At 38.7% G+C, this 16,656-nt stretch overlaps 2 protein-coding genes across 8 annotated transcripts in view; one reads left to right on the top strand and one right to left on the bottom strand.

Moving 5' to 3' along the window:
- PALLD (palladin, cytoskeletal associated protein) overlaps positions 1-16,656 on the bottom strand; it is a 375,164-nt gene that overhangs the window by 10,482 nt on the left and 348,026 nt on the right. For 6 of the 7 annotated variants that reach the window (XM_036425035.2, XM_036425034.2, XM_036425036.2 and 3 more), the window contains 3 exons: positions 14,809-15,030; positions 11,254-11,403; positions 898-992 (listed from right to left, as the gene is read on the bottom strand). In XM_036425035.2, coding sequence (XP_036280928.1) covers positions 898-992; positions 11,254-11,403; positions 14,809-15,030 — 467 coding nt within the window. Of the gene's footprint in view, positions 1-897; positions 993-11,253; positions 11,404-14,808; positions 15,031-16,348; positions 16,400-16,656 lie in introns of all 7 variants that reach the window. The other variant, XM_036425040.2, reaches the window with a different exon arrangement.
- CBR4 (carbonyl reductase 4) overlaps positions 1-16,656 on the top strand; it is a 76,820-nt gene that overhangs the window by 46,030 nt on the left and 14,134 nt on the right. The window lies entirely within an intron of this gene.

Here is a 16,656-nt window from a genome sequence, read left to right as displayed (position 1 = left end):
GGGAGCTGCCCCCGGCAGGTCCCGGCAGATTTGCATATGCGTAGGTGCCGAGCTGGCCTTTTCAGATGTTGCACAAAGGGCTCTGTGGGCCCAATCACAGGAGGCATCACAGACACGCCATTTGTTTGGTGTTGACTCAGTTCTTCCTGGTGCCTTCTATGAGCCCAATTTAGTATTTGTTCTTTTCATCAAGGGTGTTTGCATCTGTGGCCCCTAGTTTACTGTCATGCTCCGTCTATAAAATATCTAAATAGGAACCAAGATGACAGACTGGTTGACTTATCGTCTTCTTTTCTAAGTGCAAATGTGTTAACTACGAGGTAACATCCTTTCCCCAGCCCTGCCTATCACTGTCCTTACATAAACTCAGGGCTACTAGCAATGAAAGCACACACTATTGTTAGCAGATATTTATTGAGTATTTAAAATATGAAAAATATCACCTATAAGGTTAGGTCTAAAATAAACTGTTTTGAATGAAGAATCTGAAAAATGAACACTCACAAGTCAGCTGGTTTTAAGAAACCTTAGTGGCAATAATTCATAATGGTCAATCCATACAGCTCTTGGTTTTGAACATCTATGTATCAATAGCATTTACTGGTATTTTCGTGCCATGTAAAGATATGCTGAGTTTTGCTTTCCTCGTGTATAAAGTGGGCCTTATTTAACACACTAGTGATGGTGTATCTGGCTTAGCACACTTTAGTATGTTCGCTCCCTTCCTCTTTCTGAATTGCTAACTAGTGTAGTCAAGGAGCCATAACTATGTACTCTAAGGTTATATTCACATTCCGTCTCCAACTATGTGACTTTTATGGTCACCATAATTCTAAGAGTGTTGAACTTACAGTAATAAAATAATAGTGACACTTGTGAAAGGAACATCTGAAATACCTTCTGGCATGAGGAAGGCCCGAGGGAGAGCGGGGGCTGCGGCCTCTCTGGTTGACAGCCTGCACCATTAGCCGTCCAGTACAACTGACGCGGCCCTGTGGGAGACATCAGGAGGAGAAGATAGTTGCTATGCAAAATAACGGTCTATTCTCCTATTCTCCATAGAAAATCCACATGCTATGTTAGTGATGACGCCACCCCCCTCCCCTCAGAAATGTGCTTTCCCTGGTTCAGTAAGCGTTACTGTTTATCTAGGATGGTATTTAAAATGACAGCCTCACCGGACTGAGGTCTCCCTAACACAGGAAGCTGAGTTGTAAAACACAGCAGCAGGACACCGCCGTCCTGTGAGGATTCCACTTTCACGGACAAGTAGCCACTGGTTGTAGCTAAGTTTGAAATCAAACTACATGGTTTAAGTTTTCTGTAGGATCTTCTCAGTAATATGTTTAATAAATATTAGTAGTATTCCTTCCAAAAACCACACAGTAAAAGAGATGGTAGCATGAGCATTATGAAATAAGTATGCACAGGGATGACAAGGAGAGCATAATGATTATGGTATGCCGTGTTTGCATGTTTGAGATTTGAAGATCAGAATCAGTTAGGCCCTTATCATATGACCCACACATTTTAGGTACATATCTAATGAAAAGCTATATTTTACCTCTGAAATTTGGCACTGACAATTTGATAAATGCTGTCATATGGATAGACAAAAGTAATATTAACAAGGCCCACATGACATGAATAAATCACCCACTGTTACTCTGGCTTTTTGTTTTAGCCCTTTCTCCTAAATTTTCCCCTCACTATTACAAGCAAAATAGCAAACTAGATGATTTTTCTCCTGCACTCCCTCAGCTCCCAAGAAAATGAGCAGATGTACTTATAAATTCAGATAATGGCCAAAAGCGAATAGCAAGGAAGGAAAAATGAGAAGCCGATTTATTATGGATTAGACTAGGCCAGTGGTCGGCAAACTCATTAGTCAACAGAGCCAAATATCAACAGTACAACTATTGAAATTTCTTTTGAGAGCCAAATTTTTTAAACTTGAACTTCTTCTAACACCACTTCTTTAAAATAGACTCGCCCAGGCCGTGGTATTTTGTGGAAGAGCCACACTCAAGGGGCCAAAGAGCTGCATGTGGCTTGCGAGCCGCAGTTTACCGACCACGGGATTGAGGAATTCTCGCTCAAGGTTGAAGAGTAGCCCCCATGTACCTTTAGTCAAAATTTACTACTGACTCCTATTTTCATTCCAAGTTGCCAATATAGACAGGTTGCAGAAGCAAGAGGTGCTCGGTATGGTCTGAAGAACTGCTTTCCGAGTTCTCCCTGAGAGTGGGCTGGGATGAGGGCGAGGTCATGGTAGAGGGAACTCAGGCAAGAACCCATAACAGGGTGTAGAGAGAGGCAGGGACCCAGATCTATCCAGAACCAGGACTTCTTGAGGGCCGTTACCACTCAGAAAAGGCAGAGAGGTGTAATGTGGACAAGAGGAATGTAATACAGACAGGAGAAGAATCAGGAATCACCCAATAGAATGAGGTGGCCATATGAAGCACTCTCAGGTAGTCTTTATACCATTGGACATGTAAATTCCTCTAGCACTCACAATATTTGCTGTCAAGGTCACAGTTAAAACATGACTTTTCCTGAAAATTTCCAGGGACACGTGAAGTATAACATTACGAAGAGGAATTATTTCTAACTTAGGTTAATTGTACCTGAAGTTCAGGCCGCATCATATAAATTCTCCTGTGCTGAGTTCTTGGCAAGCACTTTATTCCCTAAGCTAGCTTGAAATCTGAAAATTAATTTCATCTAACCCTTCCAAATCTATACCTGCCGTAGAAATCTTAATGTGACTCGCTTAGAAGATACCCATTATAAACTACCGGTCTGACGCATTGTGCTAGGTACTTTAACAGATAACATGTAAGAGCCGTGATTGTTTTTGGAGCCTGAGGACAAGACAGTGTATGGTTTGTTCTACACAAATACCTTAAACTGTACTGAAATATGGGATATGGCTTCCTTGTTTGCTTTGCTGCTTACAAATAATTTTAATTTGGATAGATTAAAATAAATTTGTATAAATTTATTTGGATAGATTTTCTCCCTTGTGTTTTAAAACAGAGTATCCACAAGGGAAGTTAATATTAACTAATCATTTATGTAAGTTAGGAAAAAAAAAATCCTCTAGCCTAGGTTTGATTCTTGGCTTTCTTAAAACTTTGAGCAAATCCCTGATTTTATTTAAGCCTTTATTTCTTCTTCTGTAAAAACTGGGGTCTAGCTCATAAGAATCTTGTAAAGATTAATGATATAACAAAGGTAATACTGTAAATATCAAATGGTACAGTAATCTACCCTTTTCCACCAGGAATACATAAAAAGATCCCCAATAGATAGTACCAAACTCTATATATACTGGGTTTTTTCCCCCCTATACATATACCTATGATAGAGTTTAATTTATAAATTAGGAATAGTAAGAGTTTAACAATTATAACAATATACTATAATAAAAGTTATATGAATGTAGTTTCATAGTCTCAGAATATCTTGTATGTACAATGTGAATATGCTGGACAAAGGATGATTCATGTCCTGGTAGGGCAGAGTGGGACATCACACTACTCAGCTTATGAATTGTTTATTTCTGGAATTTCTCATTTAAGATTTTTGGACCACAAAAAATGAAACTGTGGATAAAGGGAACTACTGTACCTGATGTCATAAATGATCATTAAATTCACCATTGCGGTATTGTGTCACTAAGCACCTGAGATATTATATGTGCATGGACAAGGTGATTTTTAGGGGCCCCAGCAGCTTGGCTGTCTCCAGTCTAATTTTCCAAGTGGATATATAAGGTATGCTCTTACCTCCTACTTATGGATTCTTTCAAATACCCCCTTTAACCAGTGCCTCCCCTGCTCCTTAGTGCTGGGATGAGCCCAGCATCTTTGTAGGACACAACCTAGCTCTGGAGTCCATCTGGGTTTGTAAACCAGTTTTGTGCTTTATTGTTGAGTGACTTGAGGCAGGTAACTTAACTGGCTAAATTACCTTATCTGTAAAACAGAACCATTTAGCTAATCCCTCATGGGTTCTTACGAAGATTACTTGGTACTGTGTTTTACATGTACTCAATACTCTAATGTTGAATATAGATATAATAATAACAACCATATGGATATGAGGCATCCCTTAGAATTGTTTTGTTAAGTACAATGTTATCTCCATGTAATGGAGTTCTATCTCTCTCTCTCTCTCTCTCTCTCGCTCTCGCTCTCGCTCTCGCTCTTTCTCTCACACACACACACATTAGGATGTAATTTACTCCAAAGGAAAAAACAACAACAAAATACTCTTAGCAGAGGGGACAGAATATGTGGAAAGGGGATCAACTTTTTTAACTTTTGCTGGTGCTTGAAAAGTGCCACACACACGGGAAGATTCAGGTGTTGGTTTATGTGAGGGCTGCATTTGAGGTAGGAGATGAAAGAAAGATCCTACTTCACTCTAAGCAGTTGACAAGGGTAAGCTCTCCCTCCTGCCCTTCCAAAAGAAAAAAAAAAAAAAAGGGTAAACAGGGTGGCTTCCTACTCTAAACATTACAGTTCTACAATGTTTTCACTGCTACCTCTTAGAACCATGTACAGAACTACTGCCACAGATATTTCCTTAATTTCCCAAATTTAAGAAAAAGGAATGTTACCTTTTTACTTGTATATCATTCTTCACTTCTGAACATTAGGGAGAAAGGTTTGGTCTTTGGGGGGCAGGCTTAGTTTGATGATACAGTATTGGTTAACTACAGTGTGGGCCAAATGTAGGTTTACAGTTGTGAGTACATAAAAGTTGATTGTATTATTATTTATTAATCATTGTATTATTTTCCCTATGAACAACTGTAAACCTTTCTTTGCCACCACCCTGTATATTGTTAAATCAATAAATGACCAGGAACATTTAATTAACATATTTTGACATTTGAAAGAAAAGAAAAAATCCAGAATTCAGTGAAGCACTTTTGAAAAGATGCCTCTAGTGTGCACAATAGAAAGTGTAGGTTTTTAAGTCTGAAAGTTTTATTTATGAAGATCATACAACATTAGCATTAGGTAATTTCAATCATACCAATTTGCCAATTAACCCTAGTAATCATCACAGTTAGAAGGCTCTACTGCACATTGATGCCACTCCATTTGCTGTTAACTTTCTCATTTCTTTCTGTCTTATTAACACATGAAGTAATAATGGAAGTGAATATTTATAGTGAAGATGGAAATGATTCAAGCAACCTTTAATGCTAAAACAAAACACAATCAACAAACTGTCTTTCTAAATTTAACTCAGCTGTGCGTTCATTTTCTATTCCAAACAAATCCACAGTACAAGTAATAAGTTTGAATTCTTAAAGGGATTCTGTATTAAACATCTAGCTTGTAAAAATTATTTGATGCCTCATGCATGCAAGGCCAATTATTTATATAATATGCAAATAACATTTATATTTCCTTGTTTGCGAAATGTAACTTGTGGCACACAGATCTTCATAAAAGCCTGCCACTTGTATACATAATGCAATTTGAGGAAACATCAAACTGCAAAAACAGCCATTACAATCCAAGTGCGATATAGAGTAACCTAGCAACACAACAAAACAAAGTCAAACATGCGTGTTTAGATTTAGCTGAGTCTTAAATAGAGGATTACTGTCTAAAGTAAATTGTATTTGTGATCCTCATTTTGGCATTATGCTTGGTGCAGCACTGCACACTCACTCACTTCACGGGGCTGTTGTGGCCTCTAGGAACTGCCTGAGCGGCACACACCGCGTATGATACGCAGTCTAGTGTATGGTTAGGGCTCAGAATTGGATGTAGTCAGCAATACCTAATGCATTTCTTATTCCCCAGAGATTAACCCAGGTGGAAAAATATTCTATAAAACATTCTGCTGTACTTTAGCGTTTGCCTCTTTCTTTGGTTCTCACCCTTTCTCTCTTGGCCACTTTCTGTAATTATTTCCCACCGCTCAGGAAAGCTCTGCCGTGTGTGTTCCATTACGAACCAGTTTTTCCACTCCAGCCTTTTCCTCTCTCCCTTGGCCATTTCACACCATGTGGGCTACAGTGTACCAGGAAAAATAGGTGTAGTTGTCTCCCTTTCAAACCCAAATACTTTTAAAATGGTAAACAATTTCATGTAGCCACAGGGCATCAAGAAAACAGGGAGTGAACTTCAGTTTTCTGTTGACTACATGCTATGCTTTTGGGATTAATATGTACCTCGAAAAATTTAGTTTTTTCTTTTGATTTTTTTTCGATGCCTACTGTGTCATGCTTCTTTTAAATCATGGTTTAATTCACAAATTATAAGAATGGCAAAATACTTTAGTATACAATAACAGATGTTATAAAGTTGCGATTATGACACTGCTAAACATTTCTATTACAGTATTTCTAAAGCAACAAATAACTATGCCAAGGGTTAGGTAGAAAAATGGTCTGCCACTTGTAATAGTTTAAATAGTTATGCTTTGGCCCTAGCCAGTTTGGCTCAGTGGATAGAGCGCCGGCCTGCAGACCAAAGAGTTCCGGGTTCGATTCCGGTTAAGTGCACACATCTTGGTTGCTGGCTCCTCCCTGGCCTGGGCCCTGGTCAGGGCTTGTGCAGGAGGCAACCAATGGTGGTGTTTCTCTCTGTCTTTCCCTCTTTCTTCCACTCTCCCTAAAAATCAATGGAAAAATATCCTCGGTGAGGATTAACAAAAAATACTTATACTTGGTTTTTCTAATGGGTAGTGAAGTTAATTTCTAGGTGATAACTCCCAAAACCTACACCTGTCATATTTGGACCTACCTGCTACTGAAATCCCCAAGGTAGAGGAGTTGGCAACATACTCAGAAACTTGGAATAGCCAACTGACTACTACCACGTGCTATAAATATTCTCACAATGATTTCACCTTTAGGCATAAATACCCACTTTTAGGATCTCCTCAGATTCTCTTCCTGAGTTTGCCCTCCTATGCCTGCCTTTGGTCATTTAGATAGGAAAAGAGGTTTTTAGCCTCCAAAGGTCCAGTCCACTAACTATTAGGAACTGCTTTGGTGGCTGACACTGGGGTTTTTTGACTCTTCTCCCTGAGAGCAGTCAGTCATATTACCATTTGCTTAATCACAGGAGTCCTGTGGCTACCTGCTGTAAATGGGTCCACTTCTTCCTTTATGTTCTCATTAAAGGGGAGTCTAGCCAAAACACCAGTGAGGGTTAAACGGGGCTCCTCCTGTACCCAGTAAAGCTGCAGAGCTCTCTGTAGCCAGAATGAGGGCAGCAAGGCTCTCTTTGGGCCTTTTCTTGGCCCTGAGCGTGCTGGGAGCAGAGAGCAGCTGCTGCCTTCCTGTGTGGCCCCCGTCAGCTGTGCCGTGGACGTGGCTGTGCGCTAGCTCAGGGCTCCCTCCCCCTCCACCAAAGCCCTTAGCTGTGGCAGAGCCATGTCTGCTGCCTCACTCCTTTCCCATGGGGGTGGTAAAAAGGAAGAGCCAGGAGGTCAGAAGACCACACATCAGCAACATTTTGGGTAGAAATCATACCCCAAACGGACGTGTTTACTCTCTAATGATACTGTGGGAGCAGGACACCTAGAAACAGACAGACTGACCCTTTATATCCTGGTTCCTCAGGCTTCTGCCACCTCTTTGAGCTGATTCTCTAAGACAGGGTTGTTGGTGTCTTTTGAATTAATTAGCATTTACTGAAAGCAAAATATGTACCAGGTAAACTGAGTGCTTTACATGTATTATTGAAACCAATCCATACATATAAAAACCTAAATGACCAAACAACCGGTCACTATGATGTGCACTGACCACCAGAGGGAAGACACTCAATGAAGGAGCTGCCCCCTGGTGGTCAGTGCACTCCCACAGTGGGAGCACCGCTCAGCTGACTGAGGGTGCCAGAGGCCGGGCTCACAGCTGGCAGGCACAGCTGCAGTGGTGTGAACCTCTCCCAGCTCCCTGGGCCCCTGCTGCTTCACACACTACTGCATCCCTTAGGGGATATTGGACTGCTGGTTTTGGCTGAAACCGATCCCTACAGGGATGGGGCCAAAACCGGCAGCCCAACATCCCCCGAGGGGTCCCGGATTGCAAGAGGACACAGAGTAGGCTGAGGGACCCCACCAGTGCATGAAATCTGTACCCTGAGCCTCTAGTATTTTATAATTTCATAGAAGAGGAACAGAGAGGCTAAGTGACTTGCTGAAGGTCACACAGGTCAGGAATGGTAGAGCTGGAACTCCAACTCAGGTCTGGTTGCTGCTAAAGTTCATGCTTTTAACCAGTGAACTATATAACCTCTAGGCCCGTGGTTGGCAAACTGCGGCTAGTGAGCCACATGCAGCATTTTGGCTCCTTGAGTGTGGCTCTTCCACAAAATACCATGGCCTGGCCTGGGTGAGTCTATTTTGAAGAAGTTTTAAGTTTAAAAAATTAGGCTCTCAAAAGAAATTTCAATCGTCATACTGTTGATATTTGGCTCTGTGGACTAATGAGTTTGCCGACCACTGCCCTAGCCTTTTCAGAACCTTCTTTTGGTTTCTGTCCATTTCTCCTTTTCTTTGTTTCCAAGGGGAGTTAGTCTTTAGCAGCCCTCTTTTATCTCGTGACCCATCATAGTTTAAATGCTCAGAGACCCTTGAAGTGGGGTTCTGTCTTCAACTCTTCATACTTTCATGGGCCTCACACAGAGAGACCTTCCCTTTTATAACAACTTCTTTACATATGAAAATTCATTAGTATAATTTGAAAAAGACTAGAAGTAGACTCATAATCAAAGTTTTAGACTGCTTACTCCAGTAACAGTTTAACACATTTGCCAGGGAAATATGCTTGGAAATCCTTAGCAGGATCCCAGTACTGATATGTTTAAGAGACACGGTTAATTCTACCTCCATAATATATCCCAGCCTTCCTAGGGGAAAGAGGAATAAAGAACCCAACAGAAAGTAATATTTTAGATTTTTGTTGACTTCTCTACTTTTAAGTAGGCAGAGAACTAAAATTTGTTAATAATCAAGAAAACATAGTTTCCATTCCCCCCCTCCTCAAATACATGATAAATAAACATTAACATGTAGCTTTTCAGAAAAGGTTGTGATTTTGACTAGTTTTCAAGGTGATGGCCATGTATTCATTGATTGAAACATCAGAACCCTGAGAAAGTGAACTAATGTGAAAACCGTCCACTGACGGAAGAGTTTGCTGTGCTCTGTCAAACCTAATTGGTAAATGATTTGAGGTTCATTATAATCTTAGTATTACTCTAGAGACATATCTTTATACAACAACATGATATTAGGATAGGAGGACACTGAATGAACTTAAACATCTGTAAAATTTGCTAAAATTATCTATCATTTTCTGACACTTAATATTTCCTTAAAAAGAAATATGGTATGATAGGAATGTTAAATGATTTCAGAACTCCTGAAAAAGTAATTTTAGTTTTTGGTGTTTTTTTTTAAAAGGCATATTTACATGACTTCTGCTGACTTTGTAAAAATATCATGTCACACAGATGTGCCTTCTTTATGTTAGTTCTTAATGTACAAAGTAACTTCTTAATCATTTTTGTGTTCCCAACATGGTGCCTAAAATATATAAGATATTTCAATAAAAAAGAATTTGCAGTTTTGGAATAATAACATGATACCCAGGTAGCCACCTATTAAATTCTTTGATCCTAAATCAAAGGGCGAAAACAATTGGATGGAAACAAAAAGTCCTAAATGCTGTAGTTCAGTGTTTCCCAACCTTCTCTCATGATGAGAATCACCTGGTGGAGTTGTTAAAACACAGATTCCCGGATCCCAACTAAGAAGTGCTAAACTAGAATTTTTGAGAACATATAGGTAAAATTGCATACCTAACTTAGTGCTCTGTATATAAAATCTGTCTTAGAGCACTAGTTAAGTATACAATTTTACCTATATGTTCCCAAAAATTCTAGTTTAGCACTTCTTAGTTGGGATCCGGGAATCTGTGTTTTAACAACTCCACCAGGTGATTCTCATCATGAGAGAAGGTTGGGAAACACTGCTGTAGTAGTCCCCGCTTACCTGAGAGGAGCCCTTCCCAGACCCCCAGTGGATACCAGAAACCACGGTTACTACAACGCTGTGTATACTCTGCTTTTCCTCTACACACACACCTATGGTTACATTTAATTTACAAATTAGGCACAGTAAGCAATTAGCAACAACAATAGAATAATTTTATAATATACTATAATAAAAGTTACGTGAATGTGATTTCTTCTAAAAAAAATCTCATTGTGCTAGACAAAGGGGTGATTCATGTCCCAGGCGGGACAGCATAAGATTTCATCATACTGTTTAGAAGGGCGTGAAATTTAAAGTTTATGAATTATTTCTGGAATTTCCCATTTAATATTTTTGGACTGCATTGACCACCAGTAACCGAACCTGCAGATTAGAGGGGACTCCTGTATATGGGCACTATCAGAATTATGATTTACACTTATACATATTTTAAATTCCATTTGATTTAAGTATGGGTATATATATCTTTTAAATACTGTACTTTGTTTTTTACTATAGCTTAATACAACTCATCCTTTTCTCCTTTTTTTTCCTTTCTTAACTTCATAGACTAAATCCTATCTGAACTGATATGATTTCTATTTTTTTATTTATTTTGTTTACTGGCTCAGGACTTTGTTTTGCCCATCACCTATATCATTGGTGTACATGTTAGGCCCTTGGTAGTATTTGTGGAAAGAAGGCACATCTGTGCCAGAATTACGCATATAGAAAAAACGCTTTTTGGAATAAATAAATACTCATTTTAAAAAAAGAAATTTTTTTCTACTCCTCCAAACAGAGATAGTGTGAAAATTGGGAAGATAGTTTCAAATCAAAGAATATGCCACCTTTTAATCAAACAGTTCCTCTGTTCAAATAAATGTCTATAAGCATTAGGCAGCTGACCCTTGAATACATGGTGGGTAGGGATGCTGACCCCCTCCCGCATTTGAAAATCTCCGTATAACTGATTAGAAGCCTTACTGATAATATAAACAGTCAATTAACACGTGTTTTGTGTTATCTGTATTATATACTGTATTCTTAAATATAGTAAGCCAGAGAAAAGAACATGTTATTAAGAAATCATAAGAAAGAGAAAATACATTTATTGCAATTATTGAAAACCAACACCAAACACACATATAAGTGGATCTGTGCAATCCAAACCTGCGTTATTCAGCTACACACAGAACTGAAGCGAGACCTCTATATGCCCTCCCTTACCTGAGGGTTTGCAGCCATAATGGTGTAGTTCCCATCGTCATCGAGGGTGGAGGCTGTGGTGTGGAGAGAGCATGTCCCATCAAGATCTCTTTGAATGATGTAGTGATCATTCTTGGGAGAGATCTGCTTTCCATCTTTAAACCAGTAGATCTGTGAAAAGGAACAAGATTAAAAATTAAGGGTGTGTGTAGTACTGCGTTTGGGGGACTGATAAGTAATTGTGTAGTCTGCAGAGCTGATCTGAGTTTTCACTTTCAAATGCTAATCGGAACATAGGCAAATAAATTTTAAATGAAAAGAGTAGATAACAAGCAAATCTATGATATTTTAGTTTTAAGAAATCATATGTCTTCCTTTTACTTTAAAAAATCCATATGTAAGTAGGTCTTTACAGCCATATATTATTTTTCTTTTTGCTCCCTTCTAATTGCAAATGTACTCAATTAGAAGGTAGTACTTGTACAGTGAAGGTGAAAAGGTTATTTTAGAGAACACAAACAGACCCCAAACTCTAATCATTCCACTGAACCATGTTAGACACTAAAATGGTGGTGAGGAGGGAGGCAAGAGTTCAGGGCTGGTGGCAGGTGGAACACTACTACTTTAACTCCAGATCAAAGGTTCAAAGTTTGACAGCTCTTCCCGCTATGTTAAAAGAAAATGCAATAGTATTTAAATGTAATAATTTTCAAATAATAAGTTAACGGGTTGGTAGAAAATTAAATGTAAGAAATAAAGTAGAATGAATCTCGGTGAAATAAAAAACATTTAAATGGCCATATATCTTCTATAGAGTCTCCTTCCTTCACTGGTCAATGGATAGCTCATGATTTTTAATTATTTCTGAACTACACATTTGAAAGACAGCCCTAATATGACTGAAATGCTACACTAATGCCTACCCTCCTCCAGACTAACTGGTAGGGAAAGAAATAAATCACTCTGATTTTAAGCTACAGTAAGTTCTGTTGCCAGTATTGTTCCTTGCAACCAAAAGCATTCCTAACAGATGAAAACTCATTTAGAGCCTTCAGTTTTTAATGCCACATTGGCATTCAAATTCAACTCCCTGTCAGAGCCTTTGAAAAATCTTTTTGAAATGTCCATTTCTAAACATAGGAAAAGGCCTGAAATATATAGCCCTAAATAAGTGCATGAATAATCAGGGTCTGATTGCTATAACTTTTCCAATCTTTTATTTTTCAATAGCTCCAAATTTACTGAACTGTATTTTTAGTGTCTAGAACTTAAAAATCAACTAGACCAGTGGTCGGCAAACTGCGGCTCACGAGTCGAGGCTTGCCACTCTGTTGACTAATGAGTTTGCTGACCACTGCCTTAGGGAAAAACACTTAAAACATTTTAATAATGTACTAATGTCTTTAACCTGAAGTCAAAACTTCTGGGTAAGGGTAATGCCTTACACAGTGGTTGGCAAATTCATTAGTCAACAGAGCCGCAGTTTACCGACCATTGAACTAGACTAATAACTTTTAGTTCTAAAAAATTAAACTATACAAAGCATTATACTTCCATGATTGCTGATGGAACAGAGAAGCTTCTTCAGAGTCATTTCCTTAATCGTATTTTTCATTTCCATTATACTTGGAATACAACTTTCAAATGAAATTTAAGAAACAACTCCAAAATTTTACCAAGACTAGTAAAGTCTAGTTTAGTCTTCTCATGTCTCAGAACAAGCATGTCAAGGGCATAATATAATCTTAAAACATAATGAATATTCCATACTTTAATCATCTTAATATAATTTATGTATATATCATGCAGAGAAAAAAAAGAGCAATTCTTCAATAAACCAGGGAAGGAAGAAAAAGAATGTCAATGAGTAAAGGAGGGAGGGAAAAAAAAAAAGAAGGAAGGATGAAGAAGAAAATCTAATTGAAAGTTCTAAAAGAAAAATTCAAGCCTCTTAGAGAAATATTTAGATTTGTACTAGAAAAAACACAGTTCTGTTACTTACAATAGCCCATCTTCAAGTTGAACATAATATCCTTTAAGGATAGGAATCAGTAACCTTAGAACTACATCAGTGACCTTAAGCACTGAATAATGTTTAACATAGGATCTTTTATGAATATTATGGAAGTTCAAGATATAATTTCTTACTCAGTTTCATTCATAAACTGCCAGTTTATTTTTAATGCATGTATTTGGCATCATTTTTGTGAATACATAGTAATTACCAGTTTTCTCTAATCACAGTTTATTTAGAAGTCTCTTTTTATTAGGGGTGGATATGGGTTTAAAAATTACCGCCCCCCCCCCCCCCCCCATGTTTCTCTATGGGCTTGGAACTTGGTTTTAGGAAAAGAATATGATGGTAAAACTTACCTCATTTAGAAAATTAAACAGTTTGGAGCATTAACACACAGAAGTTTTAGGTATTTTCATATCACTTTCCCCTCTTCCATTCAACTGATTCTTATTTCAGCTCTTTCACACCCCTGGTGAGCTTTTAATTTCACTGAGTGCATTTTTCATTTCTGTGTGCTTACTTTACACATTTGCCTTGTCTTTAGTACTGTACTGTTCTTTTTTCAGCTTTCTATTCCTTTAAAAGTTGCTTTAATCATTTTGAACAGTTATTTTATAGTTTCAAGATTATTCCATATAATGTAGATTGATTGATTTGTTTTCCTATTTATTTCCTTACATGGGTTTGTAAGTTTTTACTAGGAACTCATTTTTTCTCCCTCCCACATAGAAGTGTGCTATGCCCCAAACTGTCCTATGGAACAAGATAACTTTTGCTTGCTTCACCAGAAACTTAAAGATTTTAATTATCCTGGATTCAGTTTCTTACTAATTTCTCAGCTTTTTGCTCCGTATCATGTGATAGGGTAAATTTGAAGTTTCAGTTTCTCACGGGTATGTGTTTTTAATTCTCTTAAGTTCTAGGGAAAAGTGTTATTCTGTTGCTGCTTTGCTGGGCTACTAAGCAGTTAATCTCATCTTCCTTTTAAAGACAGTGCAATTCTCTATCTGCATTTCCACATTTCTGTGTGGAGCGGTCCCCGTTAGGTCAGCCCAGGCTTCCTGAGTACCGGATGTCCCTTTGATTACCCTTTCTCAACAGTATTCCCTCACCCTTTGTAAATATAGGACGTTTTGGTTTTAGAATTAGCGGTAAGCATTCTTTGCTGTATGGTACTGTGCACGGGGCTCATGTTCAAGCCTGGCCACCAGCTCTCTGCCTTGGGGAAGTTAACCAGCCTCACTGAGCTCAGTTTAGTCATTTGCAGTTTGGGAGCAGCAATGATGACATCATATGAGTAAATGATGCACGTGTGTGAAAAGCTCTCTGTCAGTTATTCAATTCTATTTTTCTAATGCAAACTGTACCCCTGTTCCACTCTGATTGATGGCCAATGCTTCCTGAAGTTGGCTCTGAACTTACAGTACTTCAGGCATTTTACATCATGGGTATTGAGAAAGGTAGTCTGGATCTCTCTCTCCTACCATACATGCTGTAATTTGGAAGCCAAACTCGACCTCAGAAAATATAACCCCTAAAAAGCCATGTTTTCAGCTCACCTTTGGCTTTGGATTCCCAATCACCCTGCATGTGAAAGTTACGGGCATTCCCTCGTAGATCTTGTAATGTTTCAGCTTCATCTCGAAGCATGGTGCCACTCCGTTTTCCACAGGCACATCCCCATAGTGGACTTCATCGCCCGAGTCATCCACAGGAGACCTTTCCAGCCTGTACTCGATTTCACTGATGAGTCTCTGCTCACAGCTGGAGACTTTGTATTCCTGGATCAAACAGAGCAAGATCTTGTTAACCTCAATCCCTCGTGGTACAGTGTGTCCCAAGCCTCATCCCCTCTCCAATGAAGGCTTAGAAGACACTGGTATTTTTACCACAGAGCCTACAATCGGGTCTGAGCCCACTTGAGTTGCATATGAAACAGAAAACATCTGGAAATAAGTGTATATGATTTCAAATTATCTTCATCCAAAAAAAACAAAGTACAAAACTATGAAGATGAATTTCTCTTTTCTTTGGGGATAGAGGGACGGACAGTGAGAAAGGCAATAGCTAAATTGTTCATAAAAAATAAAGCATGATTTCTCTCTGTGGGGAACGCCGATGCGGGAGGTGCACTTCTCCCGAAGGGTAACACCAGTCCACGTGGCCAGCAGCTGCAGCCCTGCACAGCCCTGCGTCAAACCGACCACAGGGAAGTGGCACCATGGTTTTCTTTTTCACTGAAAACAATCTGCAGCCACAGAGCCTCTGAACTCCCTGGTTCTGCAGCTATTAGGAACTGTTTTCCACTCTCTCTAAAAGAAACATAGGATTGACATACTAATTAAGTGTTGGCTGCAAAGGCCCCATCATCCTCCTGCGGTGACTAAGGTGGGGGCTGCAGTTGCTGGCTTACAAAGTACAAAGACGACAAGGCAGCTCGTTATATTTTCTCCCCGATAGTAAATAGAAGATTGTTTTAACTAGGTTTTCTCTGAGAGAAGTTACTCGACCTTTAAAAAACAGTTCATTGGCCTGAGAGCAGAAATACAACACTGTGAATAAAACTGCAGAAAATACACAAATTGCCCTGCTGGCCTGGCTCAGTGGTTGAACATCAACCTGTGAACCAGGAGATCGATCTTGATTCGATTTCCGGTGAGGGCACATGCCTGGGTTGCAGGCTTGATCCCCAGTAGGGGGCATATAGGAGGCAGCTGATCAATGATTCTGTCTCATCATTGATGTTTTTATCTCTTTCTCCTTTTCCTTTCCTCTCTGAAATCAATAAAAATTATTTTAAAAAATACTCAAGTTGTTTTGTTTAATTACTATCAGATTAATCTATTTAAAAATTAGCACTAGAAAGGCTTAACAATGAGAAACTTTTCACAATTTAAAATTCAGAGTATCCACTAATGACAGTCAAATTCTTGTCTGTAATAAATGACAAGAAAAAAAAATTGCACTAATTTTGTTCATCTGGCATTAATGAAAATAGACACTCATAGTATTTATGATTTAGACATGGCAGCAAACAAGGAAGCACACAAACTAGACAGAGTGAAAGACTGGAAAGAGAAGAAAGGTGAAAAGCTTAACCTTTTGACCATCCAGAGGACTCCCTACAGAAGCATGAGGAGACCCAATTTCCTGTAATGGCAGAAAAGAAGAAGTGAAGACTAATAATAGAAATAATAACCTAGCAAGAGTTTTTTTTTTTGTTGTTTTTTTTTTAAGGAAGATTTTCGCTGTACCTATAGTTAACACAGGAAAACCTTTCAGATCCATTTCTATACAGACACAAGAGTTTACTTGATTTTTAAACTTCTTTAATATGGAGACTACATCTGGAAACAGAAGCAGTGGAGATGAAAAACAATGGCTTATATCAAATGACTTTTTTTGGT

This window comes from Pipistrellus kuhlii, unplaced genomic scaffold (genome assembly GCF_014108245.1).
Source record: "Pipistrellus kuhlii isolate mPipKuh1 unplaced genomic scaffold, mPipKuh1.p scaffold_m20_p_8, whole genome shotgun sequence".
NCBI lineage: Eukaryota > Metazoa > Chordata > Mammalia > Chiroptera > Vespertilionidae > Pipistrellus > Pipistrellus kuhlii.
The sequence above is the reverse complement of the archived record's forward strand: the minus strand, read 5'-3'. Positions and strand labels throughout refer to the sequence as shown.